This window comes from Biomphalaria glabrata, chromosome 18, assembly GCF_947242115.1.
Source record: "Biomphalaria glabrata chromosome 18, xgBioGlab47.1, whole genome shotgun sequence".
In the NCBI taxonomy this organism is placed as follows: Eukaryota; Metazoa; Mollusca; class Gastropoda; family Planorbidae; genus Biomphalaria; species Biomphalaria glabrata.
In genome coordinates, this window is record NC_074728.1 from 9,355,514 (window position 1) to 9,374,775 (window position 19,262).

At 38.5% G+C, this 19,262-nt stretch overlaps 1 protein-coding gene across 1 annotated transcript in view; it reads left to right on the forward strand.

Annotated features, from left to right (window-relative positions):
- The first annotated feature begins 6,589 nt into the window (after positions 1–6,589).
- Positions 6,590–19,262, forward strand: part of LOC106069823 (NADPH oxidase 5-like) — a 39,002-nt gene continuing 26,329 nt past the window's right edge. The window contains exons 1-4 of the mRNA XM_056017610.1: positions 6,590–6,701; positions 13,280–14,119; positions 18,118–18,229; positions 18,776–18,926. Coding sequence (XP_055873585.1) covers positions 13,512–14,119; positions 18,118–18,229; positions 18,776–18,926 — 871 coding nt within the window. The 5' untranslated portion in view covers positions 6,590–6,701; positions 13,280–13,511. The remainder of the gene's footprint in view (positions 6,702–13,279; positions 14,120–18,117; positions 18,230–18,775; positions 18,927–19,262) is intronic.

The following is a 19,262-nucleotide window of genomic DNA, read 5'->3' on the forward strand; positions in this document are numbered from 1 at the left end:
CAATGAGATCGTGTTGATCGGACAATGCGTTTCTGATGTTATAATGGTGTATAGATCTATCCTCTTAAACTAATTACTAAACACTAAAATAATATCTTGATGTCGGAGATACAAATGAAAACTATACATTCAAAACTGAATCCGCACAATTCAAATACAGACCTTTTTTCCGGAACTAAGAATCACTCTAATAATATACACACTACATAAATGTACAATACAATTCAATTTAAATTCTTTTACTCTAGTCGCCGCTCTCTTTTGAAACGTAATATGCTACCCTGCCTCATAGTGACGCCCGGGTGGAAACGATCGTAGGAGGCAACGATTAGGCTAAAGGGTAGCAAAACAAGACTCCCGTGGGGGTGCCTAAGGGCGTGCGAGAACATCCTCATTACACTGCGCGGAGCTGTAAAAAAGCTCCCACAACCTTGTCACAATCCAGGCGCTGTTCCTCAAGGAGCCATTACATAAATGGCGTGTCCCGCACGGTTAGTCTGGTATAGAAAAGGGGAACTAATGAGCAGGGCGCGGGCTGTAGCCCTGGCTGGCATGGGCGGAATGTCCACTCGGCAAACTGACTGCGTCGGCCGGGGCCGGGCCCTGTGTGGCGGTACCGTCCTGTCCGGCCAGACAGATCGATTTGGTGCTGGAGCGGGTAGCCCTCTCCTAGGACTCCCAAGTCCACGGTGGGGAGGTGTCCAGCAACGGTAGAAGGATGTCACCGATTCCCCGGGGGGCACCTCGAAGGCGGGGAACTGCCACGGATGTGAGGTCGGGGTGAAAAAAGGCCGTAAGCTCGAGGGTCACGGTGGCCCAACATTCAAGTCGTTGTTAGCGCGACTGGCACAGTCAAAGTCCACGACAATACTGCCTCCGGGCGGTCAACTAGCGTTTATGGGCAAAGGCAACGTGCATACATCCCCCTACCCACTCCCCCCCACACACATGTACCTCAGCCTCGTACCTCTGGCAACAGAGCGTAGGTAGGAAGGAAAGCTGGCTAAACCCATTTTTGTCGCGGGCACGTTGCCCTGCCTCATCGTGGCGCCCGCGTGGAAACGGCCATTAGAGGAAGTGGCTAGGCTAAAAGGGTAGCAACACAAGACTCCCGTGGGGATGCCCACGGGTAGACGAGAGTCCACTCATTGCACGGGCGGTGTTGTAAAAAAGTCCCCACAAACCTGTCACCAATCCATGCGCTGTTCCTCAAAGGGACCGTTACATAAATGGCGGGTCCCGCACAGTTAGCTTGGTACATTGAAGGAAAATGGCAGAAGATCCCGGTCGTGTCTAGCCCACGCGTTGGGGGCCAAATGCATCGGTCAACAGCAATGCTTTACATAGGCATTGTCTAGGGTCTCTCCCAAACAGAACTGTGTGTTCACACAGGTTTGTTTTTTTTTACTGTTTGGAGTCCAAGCAGGGTTTCTTTCAAACTTAGGGCTCGAAGAGCCTTCGGCTCAGCCCTTAGACATCAACAAGGTATAGAAAAGGAAAATGGCGGGAGGCTTAGTGTACCCACCCGTCAGACAGAACAGTGTACACTGTTCTCTTTCAGGCCAGTGAGAGGGAGCTCTTGTTTACTTTTGCTGGCCTAGAGTTCCAAGAGCTGAAGGCTCAACTCTACCTGACAGTTTCAAGAAGAAGAAGAAGAAGAAAACGGACTATCCAAGTCTTTAAATACTGCCACTTACCTCCCTTTCTAGCACTATCCAAACTATTTAGAGCAAATGGAGAAAAAACAACGTCATCACTTGTCAACAACAAGAAACCATGACCTTGCGCTGCAGATAATCTAAAAATAAACTTAATCCATTAGCTGCTTTACGTTACGTGACTGTAGGCCTATTGAAACTGTAGCAGTGGCGAATAGCGGAGAATCATTCTTTATCTTTATGACCACGGAAAGATACCTTGTTTGCTTATCACGTCTTTAGGGACAATAAAGCAGATAATACAATTATTGTATCATGAACACCCCAGAGACAGCTTGCAGTGTGGCTTTGTCCAATACGGTTCTAGTGTTCCGCCAGCCTGGTGTATCCTGGCCTCTGTCTTAATATGGCCTTCGTGTTGTGGGTAGTTAACTCTGGCCAGGCACTTCATTCTGGGGGTTTATGTTTGTCCAGTTATGAAGCAACAAATTCTTATGATAGCTTAAATATTCTACTTTGCATGTAAAGGCGGCTAATCGAGGGTAATATTGACCAATCGGGGGGTAAATGTCGGGTAAGCCTTCTACCACCTTACAAACCTTTCGTTCGTTATTTTGTTTCTCTTTTTATACAGACCACTAATTATTTGTTCCTTGGTATTTTATATAAGCTTCTTTCAGTGTTTTTAGCGGATCCTGTAAATAGAAAAACTGCAAATGGTTTTATGTGGTTTGTCTAAAATAACTGCCTTTTTCCAAGGGGAAAGGGGGGGGGGGTAAATGTTCCCTTTTTTTAATGTAACAGTCATTCATTATTAAGTGCAAAATAGTTGTTCTATTCGCTGTATAAAAGGAGATAAAGCCTTTTTTTTTTAAGTATAACAAAAGCCTCCATGATTGAAACTTAGAACTAGAAGTCATTTTTACAACTTTTTCATTTAACTTAAAACAAGAAGCTGGCCCTAGGAGGCCGCCTACGAGTTTGTTTGAACATAAATTCATTTAATAACGTTTGTATTGTTATTGCTGGTTTCTATTAGAAATCACTTAGAACGATGGTAATACCGATAAGATAGTTTACGTGGCGTTAAACAGGAATACTAAGCACATTGACCAAAAGACTAAGGCCATCCCATAATTTTCTTTATTCAATCAACATATGCTTACATCAAGTGTCAAAACCTGGACGCTGACCTATTTTACCGCTGACCTGTTCCACTGACAGAACGGATGTCTATGACAGCTTCATCCATTACGTCTGTGGCATAGGATTCTAAGGGGTCATACACACTGTACGTCCATTGAATAACTTGCTATTAAGAAGGTATCAGGTAGAGACGGATTTCTAGTTGGCAGAATGAAGTCCACACTGCGACTTTGCAAACATGTTTCTATTGCATCGTTCAATAACTTATAATTCCCCTTTAACCAGATCTAGATAATTTAAAATGTCTGAAGCATGGATTATTTTCATTCATAATCAAAAGGTCACAAAAGACACAAGTCAAATACTCAAGTGAAAAATTGAATCATTGAATAACTAAGAGAAAAAAAACAAATGAATGGTCAGTAAGGGGAATGAACCGAGACCAAGCGTTATAGAAGGCCTCAACACTGACCTGCAACGTCACAACCTGTGGGCAGACTTAAAACCAATAGTTCGTTGCCACGTCGTATAGACCTGTCACGTGGCAACGAGATATTGGCCTAGACTGCCTACATGTTGTGACGTTTCAGGTCAGTGTTCATGACTTCTATAACGATTGGTCTCAACTGAACACACGACGTTTCGGTTAAAAGCAACACGTCCTAGTGATTCAGCTAAACACCCATATTACATCAGAATTTTAACTTGAAATAGGATCGAATCGGAATTTTAGCTTAACATAAATAAATTGTCTCGTGTTTTTTTTTTGATGTCCAGCTATTAGCTACCATTCTTTTCTGACATTTCATAAGTTGAAGGAAAAAGTTGCCAGCCTGGAAATTCCTGAAACTGGCCAGGAAGGACTACCGTAGATTCGATTCCCATACTGGACAACATTTTTTTTAATGATAATCCAATCTGATGTGATTTTATTTCAACACATAGGTATAGATTTTTTAAAAATTGATATTACTTGTTCTTCCTTTTTTTTTATTCAACACCCATTCGCACCCATCCACATTCGCACCAAACCACATTCGCACCTATCCACATTCGCACCAAACCACATTCGCACCAAACCACATTCGCACCTATCCACATTCGCACCAAACCACATTCGCACCAAACCACATTCGCACCTATACACATTCGCACCAAACCACATTCGCACCAAACCACATTCGCACCAAACCACATTCGCACCTATCCACATTCGCACCAAACCACATTCGCACCAAACCACATTCGCACCAATCCACATTCGCACCAATCCACATTCGCACCAAACCACATTCGCACCAATCCACATTCGCACCAACCCACATTCGCACCAATTCACATTCGCACCAATCCACATTCTCACCAACCCACATTCGCACCAATTCACATTCGCATTAATCCACATTCGCACCAATCCACATTCGCACCAACCCACATTCGCACCAATCCACATTCGCACCAATCCACATTCGCACCAATCCACATTCGCACCAAACCAAATTCGCACCAACCCACATTCGCACCAATTCACATTCGCACCAATCCACATTCGCACCAACCCACATTCGCACCAATCCACATTCGCACCAATCCACATTCGCACCAATCCACATTCGCACCAACCCACATTCGCACCAAACGACATTCGCACTAATCCACATTCGCACCAACCCACATTCGCAACAATCCACATTCGCACCAAACCACTTTAGGACCACGCTGCGCATTCTACTTCCAAGGTTTGTCCAACTTTGTTTTTTTTTACATTCCGCCCATGAAGAAATTGTAAGCTATTGGGGAATTGGAAAATAAAAAAAGGAAAGCGGTGTTAAACTATTTGTTTACATGGAGACCTGGTTAGGGTTCTTTGCTTCTTTTAGGTTCCTTGACTTTTTCAGATACAGACCTCATCTTGTCCAAAACGACCACCCAGTTGGTAGAAGTACCGTAAAACATGTAATTTAAATTAGATTTTAATAAGGTGCGTATTAATGGGTGTGTGTGTGTAAGTGGTTGAGTGATGTGTGTGTGTGTGAGGTAGAAGTATGTGTGGGTTTGACCCAGACACGTCAGACATTCTCAATCATTGATTTTTTGGCAGATATTAATGGATGAAATTCTGTTTTACGAGATGAAGAAGGCTTTGATTGATAAAACTAAAGTTAATAAAAAAAAAAAAGAATTTTTAAAGAAGACAAAGCTTATCATAAGCTTAGTTGTATCAATTAGTTTGGATCAGTCATGTAATTAAATTTGTAAAACATCTAAACAAAAAATACTAAATCTGTACGATTACAAATATTTTTACCATTTCTTTTTGTTTAGCGCAATTTCATGCTATTATCTTTCTCGGTACGCTATGATCCTTTCACTTGTCTGGACCAGTTGCAAAGGGGTAAGGTAAAACAGAAAGGTGTATTTGGATGATCGCTTTTTAGATGCATTCATAAAAATAGGGGAACGACCTGAATTCGAACTCGCTAGCCACTAAACCAGTGAATCGCTTATGAAAATATAATGTATATATAAAGCAGCAGCCTACAAATTTTAAAAAGGGGGAGGGGGGCTAATTCAACTTATATTGCCACACCAGTCAAGTAGAATGTTTTTACCTTGTTAGAGATACCAATCAAAATAGCTAATTACCAATAGTTAATTAACCTTTTTTTTTAATTGATTCTTATTTTTGTCAGGTTAAAGAAATAATTGTGCAAAATTTCAGCATCAGAGTGAGTTGATGTAAACTTGATGTACAAATATTGATAGCAAAAGAGAAAGATAGAAGAAAACAAGGCAACATTTTTAAAACATATTTTAACAAGACAATACATCCATCATATAACTTTAAATAAAATATTGTTTTGAAAAAAAATTAATGACATTTTTTTTAGCTTAAGCTCTTGATTTGGACACCCTTCAGAGAGAATAATATGGCGTGATGGAGACCACGTGACCAGTCTGTTTGGCGGTTTTGAAAATAAATAGCTAGAGTTTACTAATAGAATTTTTCCCTTTCTTCTCTCTCTCTCTCTCTCTCACACACACAAATTGTCTCTGTTCCTATTCTCTTCTCCTTTCTTATCACTCTCTTTTGTTTTATCTCTCTCGCTCTCTCTCTTCTTTCTCTACTCTTACGCTCTCTTTTTTCTGACCTTACTCTTTTTTCGCTTTTCTCTCTTCTCCTTGTCTCTTTTCTCTTTTCTCTCTTCTGTCTCCTCACTGTCTCTCTCTTTTTCCAGCTTTTTCATACACTCGAATGTTCTTCTCTTTCTCTTAATCTCTTACTGTCACTCTTTTTCTCACAATATCTCCCTGTCTCACTATGTCTTTCTTTCTCTCTCTCTCTCTTTCTCTCATTCTTTCTCTCTTTTCCTCTCTTTCTCTCTCTCTCTCTTTCTCTTTTCTTTCTCTCTTTCTCTCTTTCTCTCTCTCTTTCTCTCTCTCTCTTTCTCTCTCTTTCTCTCTCTCTTTTGTTCTCTCTCTCTCTCGTTCTCTCTCTCTTTTCTATCTCTCTCTATATATATATATTTCTTTCTCTCTCTCTCTATCACTCAATTTTGTTCTTTCTTTCTCTTTCTCTTTCTTTCTCTTTTTTTCTCTCTCTCCCTCTTTCTCTCTCTCTCTCTCTCTCTTCACTCTCTCTTTCTTTCTCACTAGGCCCTTCTTTCTCTGTGTGTATTTACCTATCATATAAAATATTAAAAGAAGTGTCTACATTTCTCCCCCTCTCACCCACCTCTGCCCCCCCCGTCCCCACACGTACTTCAGAGGAGCCAGGGACAGACGTGGGAGGGGGCGGGGGGTGCTGAACGACGGAGGGATGAAGCAGCTGACTCCATCACATTGACACTGACCCTCACACAGTGTGTTGGTCCTTCACTCCAGGCAAAGACTCAGGTAACGAACTTAATTTGTTAATTTTCATTTCATCCTAGGACTTTTTCCGCTTTTTAATTCGCTTTAATTCAATTATTCAAAACATTGACATGGGACACAAGACAGTAGTACCACATGTATATATGTGTATATGTGTGTTTGTATTTTTATAGATTTACTTCATCATAAAATTTATATACTTTAACAGCATATCAGCATCTATCTTCAAAAAAAAAAAAGTCTTACAAAAATATATTTTAATAAAATAATGATAAATGATTTCACATACAGTTATATATCACAATAATAGGCCTATAATTTATACAATGCTGAGCGATTCCTTATATATTTCAAAACCAATCATAAAAATATTATATGCAGTATTCTATTTTCAGGGTATGGCTATTTTATGTATAATACTATTTATGTTAATAGCTTATTCCGTGAACATTTGGAGTTTATTACAGATATTCAGGCAGTTTGTGACCTATTCTTAAACGCTCATTGTGATAGGCCCTCAACCTTTTAGAACTAGCAAACTATTTGGACATAAAAGGAATAAATAAAATAAATATTTTCATTCCTCATTCATGACAAAAGCTTACAACCGTTCGAAACTTCAAAACTGTAACAATTTTAATTGCTCTTTGATTACATTACAAACTTTTGTAGACTACACATTTCACAGTAGCATTCCCAGGACATAACTAAATAGTTCTTCGGGAAATAATCACATAGGTGCATGACCAAATCTGGAAAAAATCGATAACTCGATTCAATCATGTATTTACCAATAATTGAATAAGATTTAAAATAAGTATTTAGCAGCATTTTGTTCTCATTATAAGCTACGATCTCATCCCTTCGGTCACCATCGTTCTGACCTCAGGTTATGCCCAGGCATTCAACTCATGCCCATTAGAGGTTACATCAGCGGTTCTCAACCTCTTATCCTCGGCAAATACACACAGCAATATAAGAATAGACAAAAACAATTCATTTTTTCGATGGTCTTTGGCGACCCCTGGCAAATCGTCAATCGACCCCCAAAGGGGTCGCGACCCTCAGGTTGAGAACCCCTGGGCTACATAGTCACTTCACGACTAAAGGAGGCCATAATAATCAAGGATTATAAAGAGTCTTTAAACTTTATTTTCTACTCATCTGTTTTAATGTAGTTTAGACTACAGCAAGATCAAAGAGTTTGTACATTTTCTATCATTCTCTATTACAAACGGTACGTTCACGTTCTGAATATCTAAGGAGATCTCAAAGAGATATAATCTAATAGATTAGGACTTATATGTGACATAAGGCGCTTGACCTCCGGCCTCGAATCCTGGTAAAGACTGGAATTTTTTTATTTCGGGATTTTCAATGTGCCTCTGAGTCCACCCATCTCTGATATTAGCTGGGAAATTGGTGTGCTGGCCATGTGACACCCTCGTTAACCGTGGACCACAGAAACAGATGATTTTTACATCATCTGCCCTTTAGATCCCAAGGTCTGAAAGGGCACCTAAACTTTCTATATCTAAATATCTTTAGTAATTTCTTTTCAAAAATACTTATTAAGAAAGGATGGTTAACGTTTGTTCACTTTTGTTGTCCTATTTTTTTTTATTTTCATGTCAATGTGTTAGTTGAATTATACTAGCCTAGCTTCCTGTTTTATCATTAATCAAATACTTTAAAACCTTTCTGAATTTTTTATCGGAAGTTTAGTATTTCGTTCCTAATTTGTAACGATAAAAAAACATTTGTACCATAGATGGTATACATTTACATTTTAATAAATAAAATCAAGGGACATTACGCAGACAGGTGTACTCTACCACAAAATCATAAAATGATCTGAAAAGTAAATTTAATCAAACAGAAAAAAGGGGAAGACATATCAATTGAGAACACTGACAGAGGATACAGAAGGCACCCTTAGGGAGCGTAACATTAATGTATGAAGGTAGACATATTTTTCTATTGGTAATTACCTGTATATCTTTTATGATATAATTTTCATTTGTAAATCATGTCGCACCATAAATATTTTGAAATTACTATCAATCAAAAGCGCTGCTTAACCTCAATGTGGGATTTCAAAGGGCCTAGCGCTATGTGGAGCAATAATAACCAGTATTACGCCATCGCCTTATATTCATTACAAAACATCCCAGGAACAAGGAGCTCGATGTAAGAGGAGATAATGTAATGACGCTTTTTGCGATTAGGTTTTACTTCAAAAGTTCAAGCAGGAACTGGAAAACTCGGATGTAATGAAGTTCTATCTGGCGAATGTATGAAGCCCCAAACTGTAACGTGTTAATAACTACATTCAGTAGTTTAGGTTTAAAAGTTGGTGAAGGCAAGAGATTCAGACCCATCTCGGGTGGCAAAGACCACAATCAAAACACATTGGCCGTTGAAACGTCTTATTTGGTGGCTCTCAGAATTGACAGAGCTTTGAAATCTCACACCATTGTCAAGAAGTGAATATTGCTAGAGGTCAAATACATTGTTCGAGTGATGATTTAAGCCGAATGCGTTAATAAATTGAGTGCAGTTTTCTTATCTAATAAGACTGTTCACAGTAAAATAGTTGATATGTCTACTAATATCATTGATCATGTAATTCAGAAAATGATTTCTTCTCCACTTTCAATATTTAGCATCCAACTTGATGAATTCACAGACGTTGCCAATGTTCAATTACTGGTTTACTTGATTTTAAAGACGAGTTTACATTTGGAAACAACTTATATAGAACGTTATTTAATGGACAAAGTCGGTTCATTTTTTGAAAGATATTTTTGTAACTGCACAGATGTTGCTCCAAGTATGCTAGGATGACTGTCCGGATTTCAACATTTGGTACAGAATGAGTCACCAAAAGTCATCGAAACTCATTGTATGATTCATGGCCAATATTAGCAACGAAGACACTGCCACAATAGAGCTGCAGCTAAAAAGTATATTCTTTCAATGTCATTTACACAATTCTATATCAGGTGTTTACAGTCATATCCCGTTCTGAGATTTTTAAATTTTTTTTTGCGCTTTCTGCTATTACCAACAACATATCCTTAAGACTTAATTCAGAAAGAGACTTGGTGCTGAAGGTTACATTCGTTTTATCTTACTGCCCGGAGAATTCCTCACCCGGGGAAACATAACCAAGCTCAACCTTCGTACTGACGTTGGCGTGTTTGCAAATACTGTCGCAACAATCTTTTTACTGCAATGCAGTTCATTGTATTAACAAATGTACGTTTTCCTTGCCTAGCCCTAGTTTTTAAATTGTCTCTTAAGTTTGCATTAACATAATAAATATGCACTAGAAAAGTAGATGAATGAAAGTCATTGAAAGTCATAAAGTTTTTTTTTTTTATTTAAGCACAAATTTATTTTTACAATAAAAACTATTAATTGCATAAAGCTTTTGCAATGTTCAGTTGATATGAACATACATCATGGAAGTCCAACTACATTTTGATGACGATTATATAATATTAGCAAAATGAAATGTACATTTGCCTATGAACGAAATTAATTTTACGGTTGGGGGTCGCCGCATAGTGGAGAATCGTATTAGGGGGTCGCCGAACAAAAAAGGTTGAGAACCGCTGCCGTAGCTAGTGTGTTGTAGAGAGCATATTGTTGTTTGTTCAGTTTAGAGAGTAGATTTGCAACTGACCAGCTAGGAGAATCTTATTTGTGAAAGAGGATATAAAATGTATGCTTGGCTGACTGATGTTAAGATTAAACAGTTCTGTGACCTGACCTTGAACTCAATAAAAACAAGGTTTTGTGGAAGCAAAAACTCAAAATTGCCCCCCCCCCCTTTGAAGTGGTCCACCCAGTCAGGAAAAAGGCAGGTTTCGATATTTTCAGAAGAATATCGGTATTAAATTATATCAGAAGTGGTCCACCCAGGCAGGTAAAAAGGCCGGTTTCATCTTTTCAGAAAGAATATCATAATGAAATTCTATCAAAGGCAAATGACAGAGAAGAATGGAGAAAGAAGGTTAACAGATCCTGTGTGGTGCCCCAAAGGTCCAGTAGACCAAGGGAAAGGTGAAAATGAATGTGAAGTTAGATGTGAACCTGGCCTAACTGATGTCTTATAATGCGTATCAAATTGATTTGTTATTCAAGCCTTGGGGTTTAGGAAATTTCCGTTGAAAAAAAAATTCATTTAGTTTTGTGTTTTATGACAATCTGGCCAGCCTGCAGTTCACGCGATAATATAAAAAACTACGTATTAATTGTTGTTTTAAATTATGTCCAACTTATTTGCATAGTAAATAGATTTGTAAATGTAGTGATTTGTATGACAGAACTTAAATAACTTAGCAAAACGATTAGTAAAAAAAATAATTTAAAAAAAAAAATCTAAAACCATTTGTATAAATATGTTTAGAAAATTGTAATGGTCTAGTTCCTTACTGGAAAAAAACTCTAGTATTTGTTACTATTAATAGTGAATAGTTGTAAAAATGGTGTATTTTTATGAAAAAACTACTTGCATAATTGATTTAAAAAATTATATTTATCTCATTCAGAAAAGAAAAAAGTAGCCGTTGCATCAGAAATTTGAATGATCTAAAATATCATGATGTCTGATTTTCAATTTCTCTTCTAGTTTCTGAGATCTAAACGGGACAGACGGACAGACAGGCCACACAAAACTAATAGCGTCTTTTCCCCTTTCGGTGGTCGCTAAAAATATACATATATAACAAAAAGATCCTTTAAAAGCCTCCACTCAAAGGTGAACAAGTCATGTGGAAGGGGGGGGGGGTAAAGGGTAATAAATTGAGGAGTTACTTTGAGCTAAAGACTTGAAAGCAACAAGTTGCGAATCTATAGCTCGATCCTACGTCTTCTCTTTCATTTTCTATTTCAATGTTTGGTGTCGTGTCATTTTAATGAGCGTCCTAACACGATTCCCTCAGCATCAATAGGTCATTAAACTGGGTGTTCACTTACGTCTGCACGCCACTTCACCAGAATTTCATGTCATTAGTGTCTTTGCGAATGCATTCGCTAATTGAAAATCGTCTTTGAGGGACTCGCTCGCCGGCGTTTCTGTGGAAAAAAATACTATAAACATCGGGATGAAAGGAGAAGCTATGAGTCTCACCGTCTTGGCTCTACAAATTGATTTAAACATCACATTTTTTACAAAGCTTATATCAATTCACTCTGTCTGTCTGTCTGGTAAAATGTTTGTACACACCGACACCCAAACTCGGATCAAGCTAAAATTTTGCACAATTATTTATTTTCCCTAACAACTGTGATGTTGCTTGTTCAGGCTGTCTTGAGGTCAACTATGGATGACTGTTGAATTTCAACCAATTACTCTGCAAGCGTTTGGGTGTTATTGTTCGGGTGTATTCCGTGTAGTTGATCAACAATCCAGACAAAACAAACACATCGTTTTTAACTAGTAAAGAGATGTAGGTGTAGTCAACGCTGAAGAACAATGTAACATGTATTTATTCTAAGAAAAGGCCACAGTAAACGTCTCTGTCACTAAACAAGTCGTTACCCTGGAGGATTATATCGCTAACTGATTTTCCGGTCTCTAACCCAACATATCCCAAACGTCACTAGTTCCGTTCAATATGCGTCTTCTATGGTGGGTCGCTAAATAACTAAACTATAAATAAGGTGTCTAACACAACACAAGAATCAATTAAAAACAACTATTAGTTAATTAACTATTGGTAATTAATTATTATTTTTGGTATCTCGAACATGAGAAAGACACTGTACTTGACTGATGTGGTGGTATAAGCTGAGTTAGTCCCCTTGAGGAGGCTTGAGCCCTGAGTTTGAATGCAAGTAGAAAAACGTTTATATTGTGTATTTACACAGACTCTCCTTTCTTTCATCCCGTCCACCCCTTTCCCAGTTGGTCCAGACACGTGATAGGCTATTGTGAAAGTTGAAAGCATGAAATAGCGCTAAATAAAAAAAAATGGGTAAAAATATTTCCAATCGCACAGATGTATTATTGTTAGTCTAGATCTATTACAAATTTAATTACAGGACTGATACAAACTAATTGCTACAATGACACTTAATATGAGCTTGGGTTTTTAAAACTATTTTTTATGTTTTTCGTTTTTTCAATTCGGAACTATAATAATTATGGCAATTATGATGTTTGTTATTGTTGTCATGTGTTACAAATAATTGAGCGAAATTTCCACATGAAAAAGAAATAAACGTGTACAAACTTTTGACCAAACAGGCAGACAGAGTGAGACGATATAAACTTTGTACAAATCCTTTACTAAACCAAAATCCATAAATGAACATAAATGAACGTGACTGGTATTCATACTGTCGGTGTATTCACTAGGGGCCACTACCCAGTTAACATCATTGCATTTTTTGTCGCATTCGCAGCTTGCTGTACAATTTATAGAATACCTAATTGGATGTTTTGTGAGCAGGATGCTATTTGGAACGTTCTGTTGACATCTTAGAGAATGCCAATTTAAAATTTTCTGAGCAGCATGCTGTTACACAAAATGTATATCTTTTATTAGTGATAAAATTGTAAAGTGACTTTTTCTTTTGCATTGCAGTTGATGCTGACACATCCAGGAGTGGAGTCAGAAAATGATTACGTGATGTTTCCATCTTGGACCTCTACGTGATGCTTCACTGATGTCTCATTACAATCAGATACAGAACGCCATGTTTAAAAACAGATTTTGGATTTTCTATCTTTACTAGATTGCGTTTCATATAAACTATAAGATTCTTTTACATTTTAAACACTTTTATGGACTTTAAAGGGGTATATGCACTGATAGAATGATGGAAAAGCCCATATTGACCTCAATCAGTAAGAAAGACCTTGACCCAACTGAGAAGCCTGTAAGCAGAACCTCCCTTGGACTAGGTGACGTCATTTATGAGAATGCCACAGAAGAAGAAGAGAAGCAGCTCGCATCGTCCAAGCAGCATGCCTTAGAAAGGGGGCCTGAAGAACCTTCATCCACTGATGCCCCACTACCGCCGATCCTGCCCAGACAAAAGAAAGTACAGAATGGCCTCTATCCCAAAATCCCAAGCGAGGCAGAGGAGTCTTCCACCAGGGTTGGAACGTACGCAACCTACGCCACGGCGCCCAGGAAAACAAAGCACGAGACGGGGGTAAAAAAGAAGACCAACAAGAAGAGATCCGCCTCTGTCTCCAGTGACAACAGCACCACTGAGCTGACGGACGAGCAGCCTCCACCCCTTCCAGATAGATCGCAGTCCTCTTCTAGAAGGGACAGCATCTTCTCCTTGCTGACCGACCCTTCGGAGACGGCTGTCGTGTATGACACGCTGCCCAGTCTAACTTCAAGGGGTCAAAGCTCATCCAGAAACTCTAAAACAGGAAGTACTTCTAAAACTGTGAGAAGAAAGGCACTTCTGTAAGTCTATTTTAGTCTATGTCATCTTTGTAGACATTATTTCTTTATTCTTCACAGCTACAAAGGCTTGATTTCGAATTAAATAATAAAGAAAGGGTTAATTGACTATGTTGACCCAGATGTGACCTAAATATTTTGTCTCTTCTAGCGCAGACAATGCAGTTGTCTCATTGAAATGGGGGCATTAGCAACGACTTGATTTTGAGGTTAAAGAATAAGGGAATAGTTAAGTGGCTACGCAAACCCAGAGGGGACCTACATAATTTGTCGCTTCTGGCGCAGACAATGTAGTTCTTTTTGAAGTTGGGGTATTAGCAAAGGATTGATTTGAAGTTAAAAAATTAAGCAAGAGTTACGTGGCTACGTACACATAGAAGTGACCAACACATTTTGTCCCTTCTGACACAGACCATTCAGTTGTCTCCTTGGTGTGGGGGTCTGTTCAAGTTCATTTTTCGACGGGCAGTCGCTAATAGATGTGCCGCTGTCTTTGTAAAGGTCTTAAGCTGTCTCTTTTTAGAAGTCACTTGATCTCAGATGTTCACCTTTATGCCAGTGATTGCAAGCTGGCACTTGTGCTGGTCTTAAGCCTTTCGCGTGCTTCAAGGGGGGAATGGAGTTTCGGTTTAAGGTTCTTAAACGAGTTAGCAATGTGCGTGTGTGTGTGGCTGTGTGTGTGTGTGTTGTAGTTGTTGTTGTTGACGGCCGTTGAATTGTAGCACCAAACTGCTGGTAGAAAACTAAATCCCTGCAGGCGTATTATATTTTAACTTATAAAGCTTGGAAAAATATAAATACAACTTTTATACCAACATAGACAAAATCAACTTGAGATAAAATGATATGTAACTGATTATCAATGATAACTCACAATAAAGGCACGTCCCTGCACTCAGGCATCCTGGGGTCGTCTAGCACAGCTTATAAAAGGCCTACATTTCGTATATGGATTTAGTGTACCCTGTTCACATTATGCATGTGTACAGTTAGCGATACATTATCAAACTTAGCATAATGACTTTGAGGACAGGTGGACCTAGAATCGGATGCCCAAAATATGATATGCGATTTACGGGCGGATTTTGACACCCATCCGCCCCATATTGTAGTCATCAATATTCGTGAGTGAGCTACTTTTGAACAAATTTAGTATACAGGATGGCTATAACAGGAATGTTTACACCTGACTGCCTTTTATAAACTATTCGTATTAAACTCATAAGGAAGAACATTCGATTTAAGTGATGTGACTCCAACCTACGCATTTAGACCTAGTTTAAATACTCTTTAACCTGATAATTGTCAATTAATTAATTGCGAATATTCCATATTGCTGTAACAAAAGCATTGATTTTACCTTTATTATATAAGTGTATTTCTAAGTTTCAATTATGGTCTGTGAACTTTATGCCTCTATACTAATATGATAAAATTCAGTTGTTTTTTACAAAGCTTTTACCAACTTAATCAAGTTTTGGATGTTCCTTCAGAGTTGAAGATAATTTACTTCCATAGCCCAAACCTTCCGCAGGATGACGGGGGATGGGAGAAGGCAGGGTTTGAACCCGGGACCATTGATAGATATGAATGTCAGTCTAGAGCGCAAACCGCACGACCAGGCAGCCATCCATAATCTTTCTGTTTGTCTGTCTGCCTGAAAGGTTTGAAGACGTTATTTTTTCGACACCCAATCTCGGCTTAAGCTTAAATTTTGCACAACTATTCTTTTTTACCTGACAACACAAGAATCAATTTTTTTAAAATTAACCAGTTAGTGTTAGTGTTGTGTGATTTAAACTATTGGTAAATAATTATTTTGGTTGCTATTGAACAATGGAAAAATATTGTACTTGACTGATGTCGTGCTATAGATGAATCATTTCCCTTAATATTTTGCTTTTAAGTTTGAAACAAGCAATACATAATTGTTACGTGTGTTGGATTAAGGAGGCTAGAGTTCTGGAGTTCGAATCCAGGTCGTTCACCTCTTATCTATGTATTTAAAAAGCGATCGTGGTAACATTCACAAAGATACCTCTTTTCCAACTCGTCCATACAACTGATAGGATCATATCGTATTGAGAACGCTCAGCCTAAAAGCTTCAGACTCCTCTACGATACTTAAGCTGAAACCATACCCTCTGTACAAAGTGTATAGCAACTTTGTCTGTCTGTGTGGTACAAGCTTTTACACACAATACTATCCCACACCCTTTCTAGGATGACGTTAAAACTCTGCACTATATTCATTGCCATAGACAAGACATCGATTAAAAAAAAAAAGAAATTAACCAATTTGTCAATTAACAACTGATAACTGATTCTTTTGTTTGAAATTAATCCTTCAGTGTTCGCAGCTAAGGTTAAATATGTAGGGCTTGGTTCAATTATATAATTATTTCTCCCACATCCATTCTCGGATCAAGCTGAAATTTTAAAGAATTATTAATTGTACCTAACAAAAGATGAATCATTTAAAAAAAAAAACTACCGATTAGTCACATTGGTAATTAATACTCTGTTTGATATCAAATAAGGGGAAAAAACTTTTACAGCAATGAGAGAAACAGTTGTCCGTGCGGAGCTCTTCCCCTTACATAAGCTTTGATTTTAAAAAAGGATTTTTTTTTAGATTTTGCTTATTATTTCATCTTGGACGGTCGAATGTTACTCTAAACCCAGTATTATCACATGCTTACTCGTTTCCTATAGCTGTTGTAGATCTATTGTAGACCTTTCTTGACTTAGTCATGCGAACCCCCAGGAAAGCATAGGGCCCCAGCCACACCTCTCCACCGAACTGCTCCCTGTCATTCCAGAATCATCAGCTTCGTTGATAACTGACCTCTTCCAGGTTTGCTTGGGCCTGCCCACTTTCCTCTTTCCTTGCAGATGCCTTGCAACATTGGTAGCTGGTTTTAATATCCAGCTCCACTTTCGCTTTGTAATATCTTGGGCTATGGGTTTTTGTCTAGTTCCCTCCCACAAATTGACAGGAGTTATCGTTTCCGGCCACATCATTCCTACAACCTGGAGTAGGCGGAGGCGGCTTTAGCATTGCGCGGGGCCCTGTGCAAGTGTCCAGTCAGGGACATGAGTATTTGTACGATGGGATGACGGTGACACAAGATTATCTCTATCGCGAGGCCCCCTAAGACGCGAGGCCTGAGACAGTTTCCCTATCGCCACCCCCTAAGGCCGCCTCCATGTGTAGGCATCTGTTAACTATGGCCTGGAGTTTTTTCCATATTTGTTTTAGTGACGCTCCATGTCTCTGAACCGTATAGAAGGACAGACTTCACGTTTGTATTATTGGTTCGTATCTTGTTATGTAGAGATAGTACATTAGAGCTTGCTTGAAGAGGGGAAAAGGCAAACCTAACTTTATTCATCTGACGCTGTATATCGTCATTAGTTCCTCCGTCTTTACTAACTCTACCTCTCAGATATGTGAAGTGGTCCGTATCGATGAGATTCTCTCCCTGCAGCATGATTGGGTTCTCTTGTCAGTTGTTGATCCTTATGACTTCTGTTTTCTTTTTGTGGATTAGAATTCCTTTCTTTTTCGCTAGTTCTGAGAGTCAAGACCTGTCTTACGCTCCAATATTTAACATCGGGAAAGGGACTTTAGCATTGGCGTTGGTTCAACATATTTTAGAAGTAGCTAATGGAAATTCTTAAAGCTCTATACAGAAGTAGGCTTGGTGGAGTGAGAGTATCTATTGTTCTTCTTTACAAATGAATCATGTATTGTACTTGTCGACTATCTATGAGAACTTCAAAGATAGCTGTTTTGTTGTTGTTGTCGTGAAATATCTTATACAAATGACAAAACTACAACCCCCATTGGGGGATTCTAATGGGGGGCGATTACTAAATGTGTGTAAATTATTAGTTAAGACTTTGAGTTCCATTCTTTACTTTTCACTACATGTTATTGTATTTCATCTCCCTTCAATATTTACTTTTTTTTTCTTATTTGTCTCATGCTATTCCAGGAGTCCAGAGGAAGCATGGCTGACTACCGTGGAGACCAGGCTAGCGGCTAAAGCTGCAGGGACAGAGACTTTAACTTTGGCACAGTTTCAAGAAGCTATGCAAGTCAAAGAGGTCAGTATATTTTTTGTTAATGGGGTCATTGGGGGCGGTGAGAGGGTCAACTTTAACAAACCCCACTTTTGGAAGGGGGCGATAGGGAGATTGTTTAGTCACCGTAATTGACGATTAGTCCTAAATATGCGGGACCTCTGCCACACATTCTACTGTGCCCTATTCATCTGGGGAATTTCTTCAGAAACTGTTCTCATAAACCAGGACTTGCTATTCAATGTTTTAGAAGCCTTCCCCATGATAAATATACCAAATACCATGAAACCAAGATATTTTTGGTTAGGGTTAAGCTTAGGCCCCCAATATCTGAAGACTCTCGTACTTCTAAGATGGTCTCTAACGAAAGATACGAACAATGTTATCTTACAGACCTTCGACTTTTTTTTCAAACTTTTAATATTTATACTAGTCTAGAGACTAAGAATGTTCTGCGTGTCAGAGTCTCAAGCAGATATAAACTGAAGGTTGTTTCTTAGTATATTGTTGGATTTATGCCCATCATGTTTTTTTAGGAAACAAATTTATTTCACTTTTTTTTTCATCAAGTCTTTCTTCGTGGATCGATGTTTTCAACTATTCGATGTAGATCACGATGGGGAGGTCAACCTGCAATATGTGATCACTCAGTTACGGTCCTTGGTGTTTGGAAATCAAACGGAAAAGATTCGTTTTTTGTTTACTATTTACAATATACGAGGTAAGAGTCACTGTATTGAACATCAAGACTAGACTATCTCTTTGAACTGACCCATTACTCTGACTCTTTATTCTGTCTCTTTATTCTGTCTCTTTATTCTGTCTCTTTATTCTGTCTCTTTATTCGTGGTATTCTGTCTCTTTATTCTGTCTCTTTATTCTGTCTCTTCATGCTCTCTACTTATAAACAATAAACCGAACATACATACTTTCATAAAATATCATCAATATCATGCAATGTCATTCATTTTTGTAATATATTTTTTATTATAGTTGCATTGACATATTGTTGTTGTTTTTACATGTGTAACTTAGATACTCTGCATGTATGTAGCTA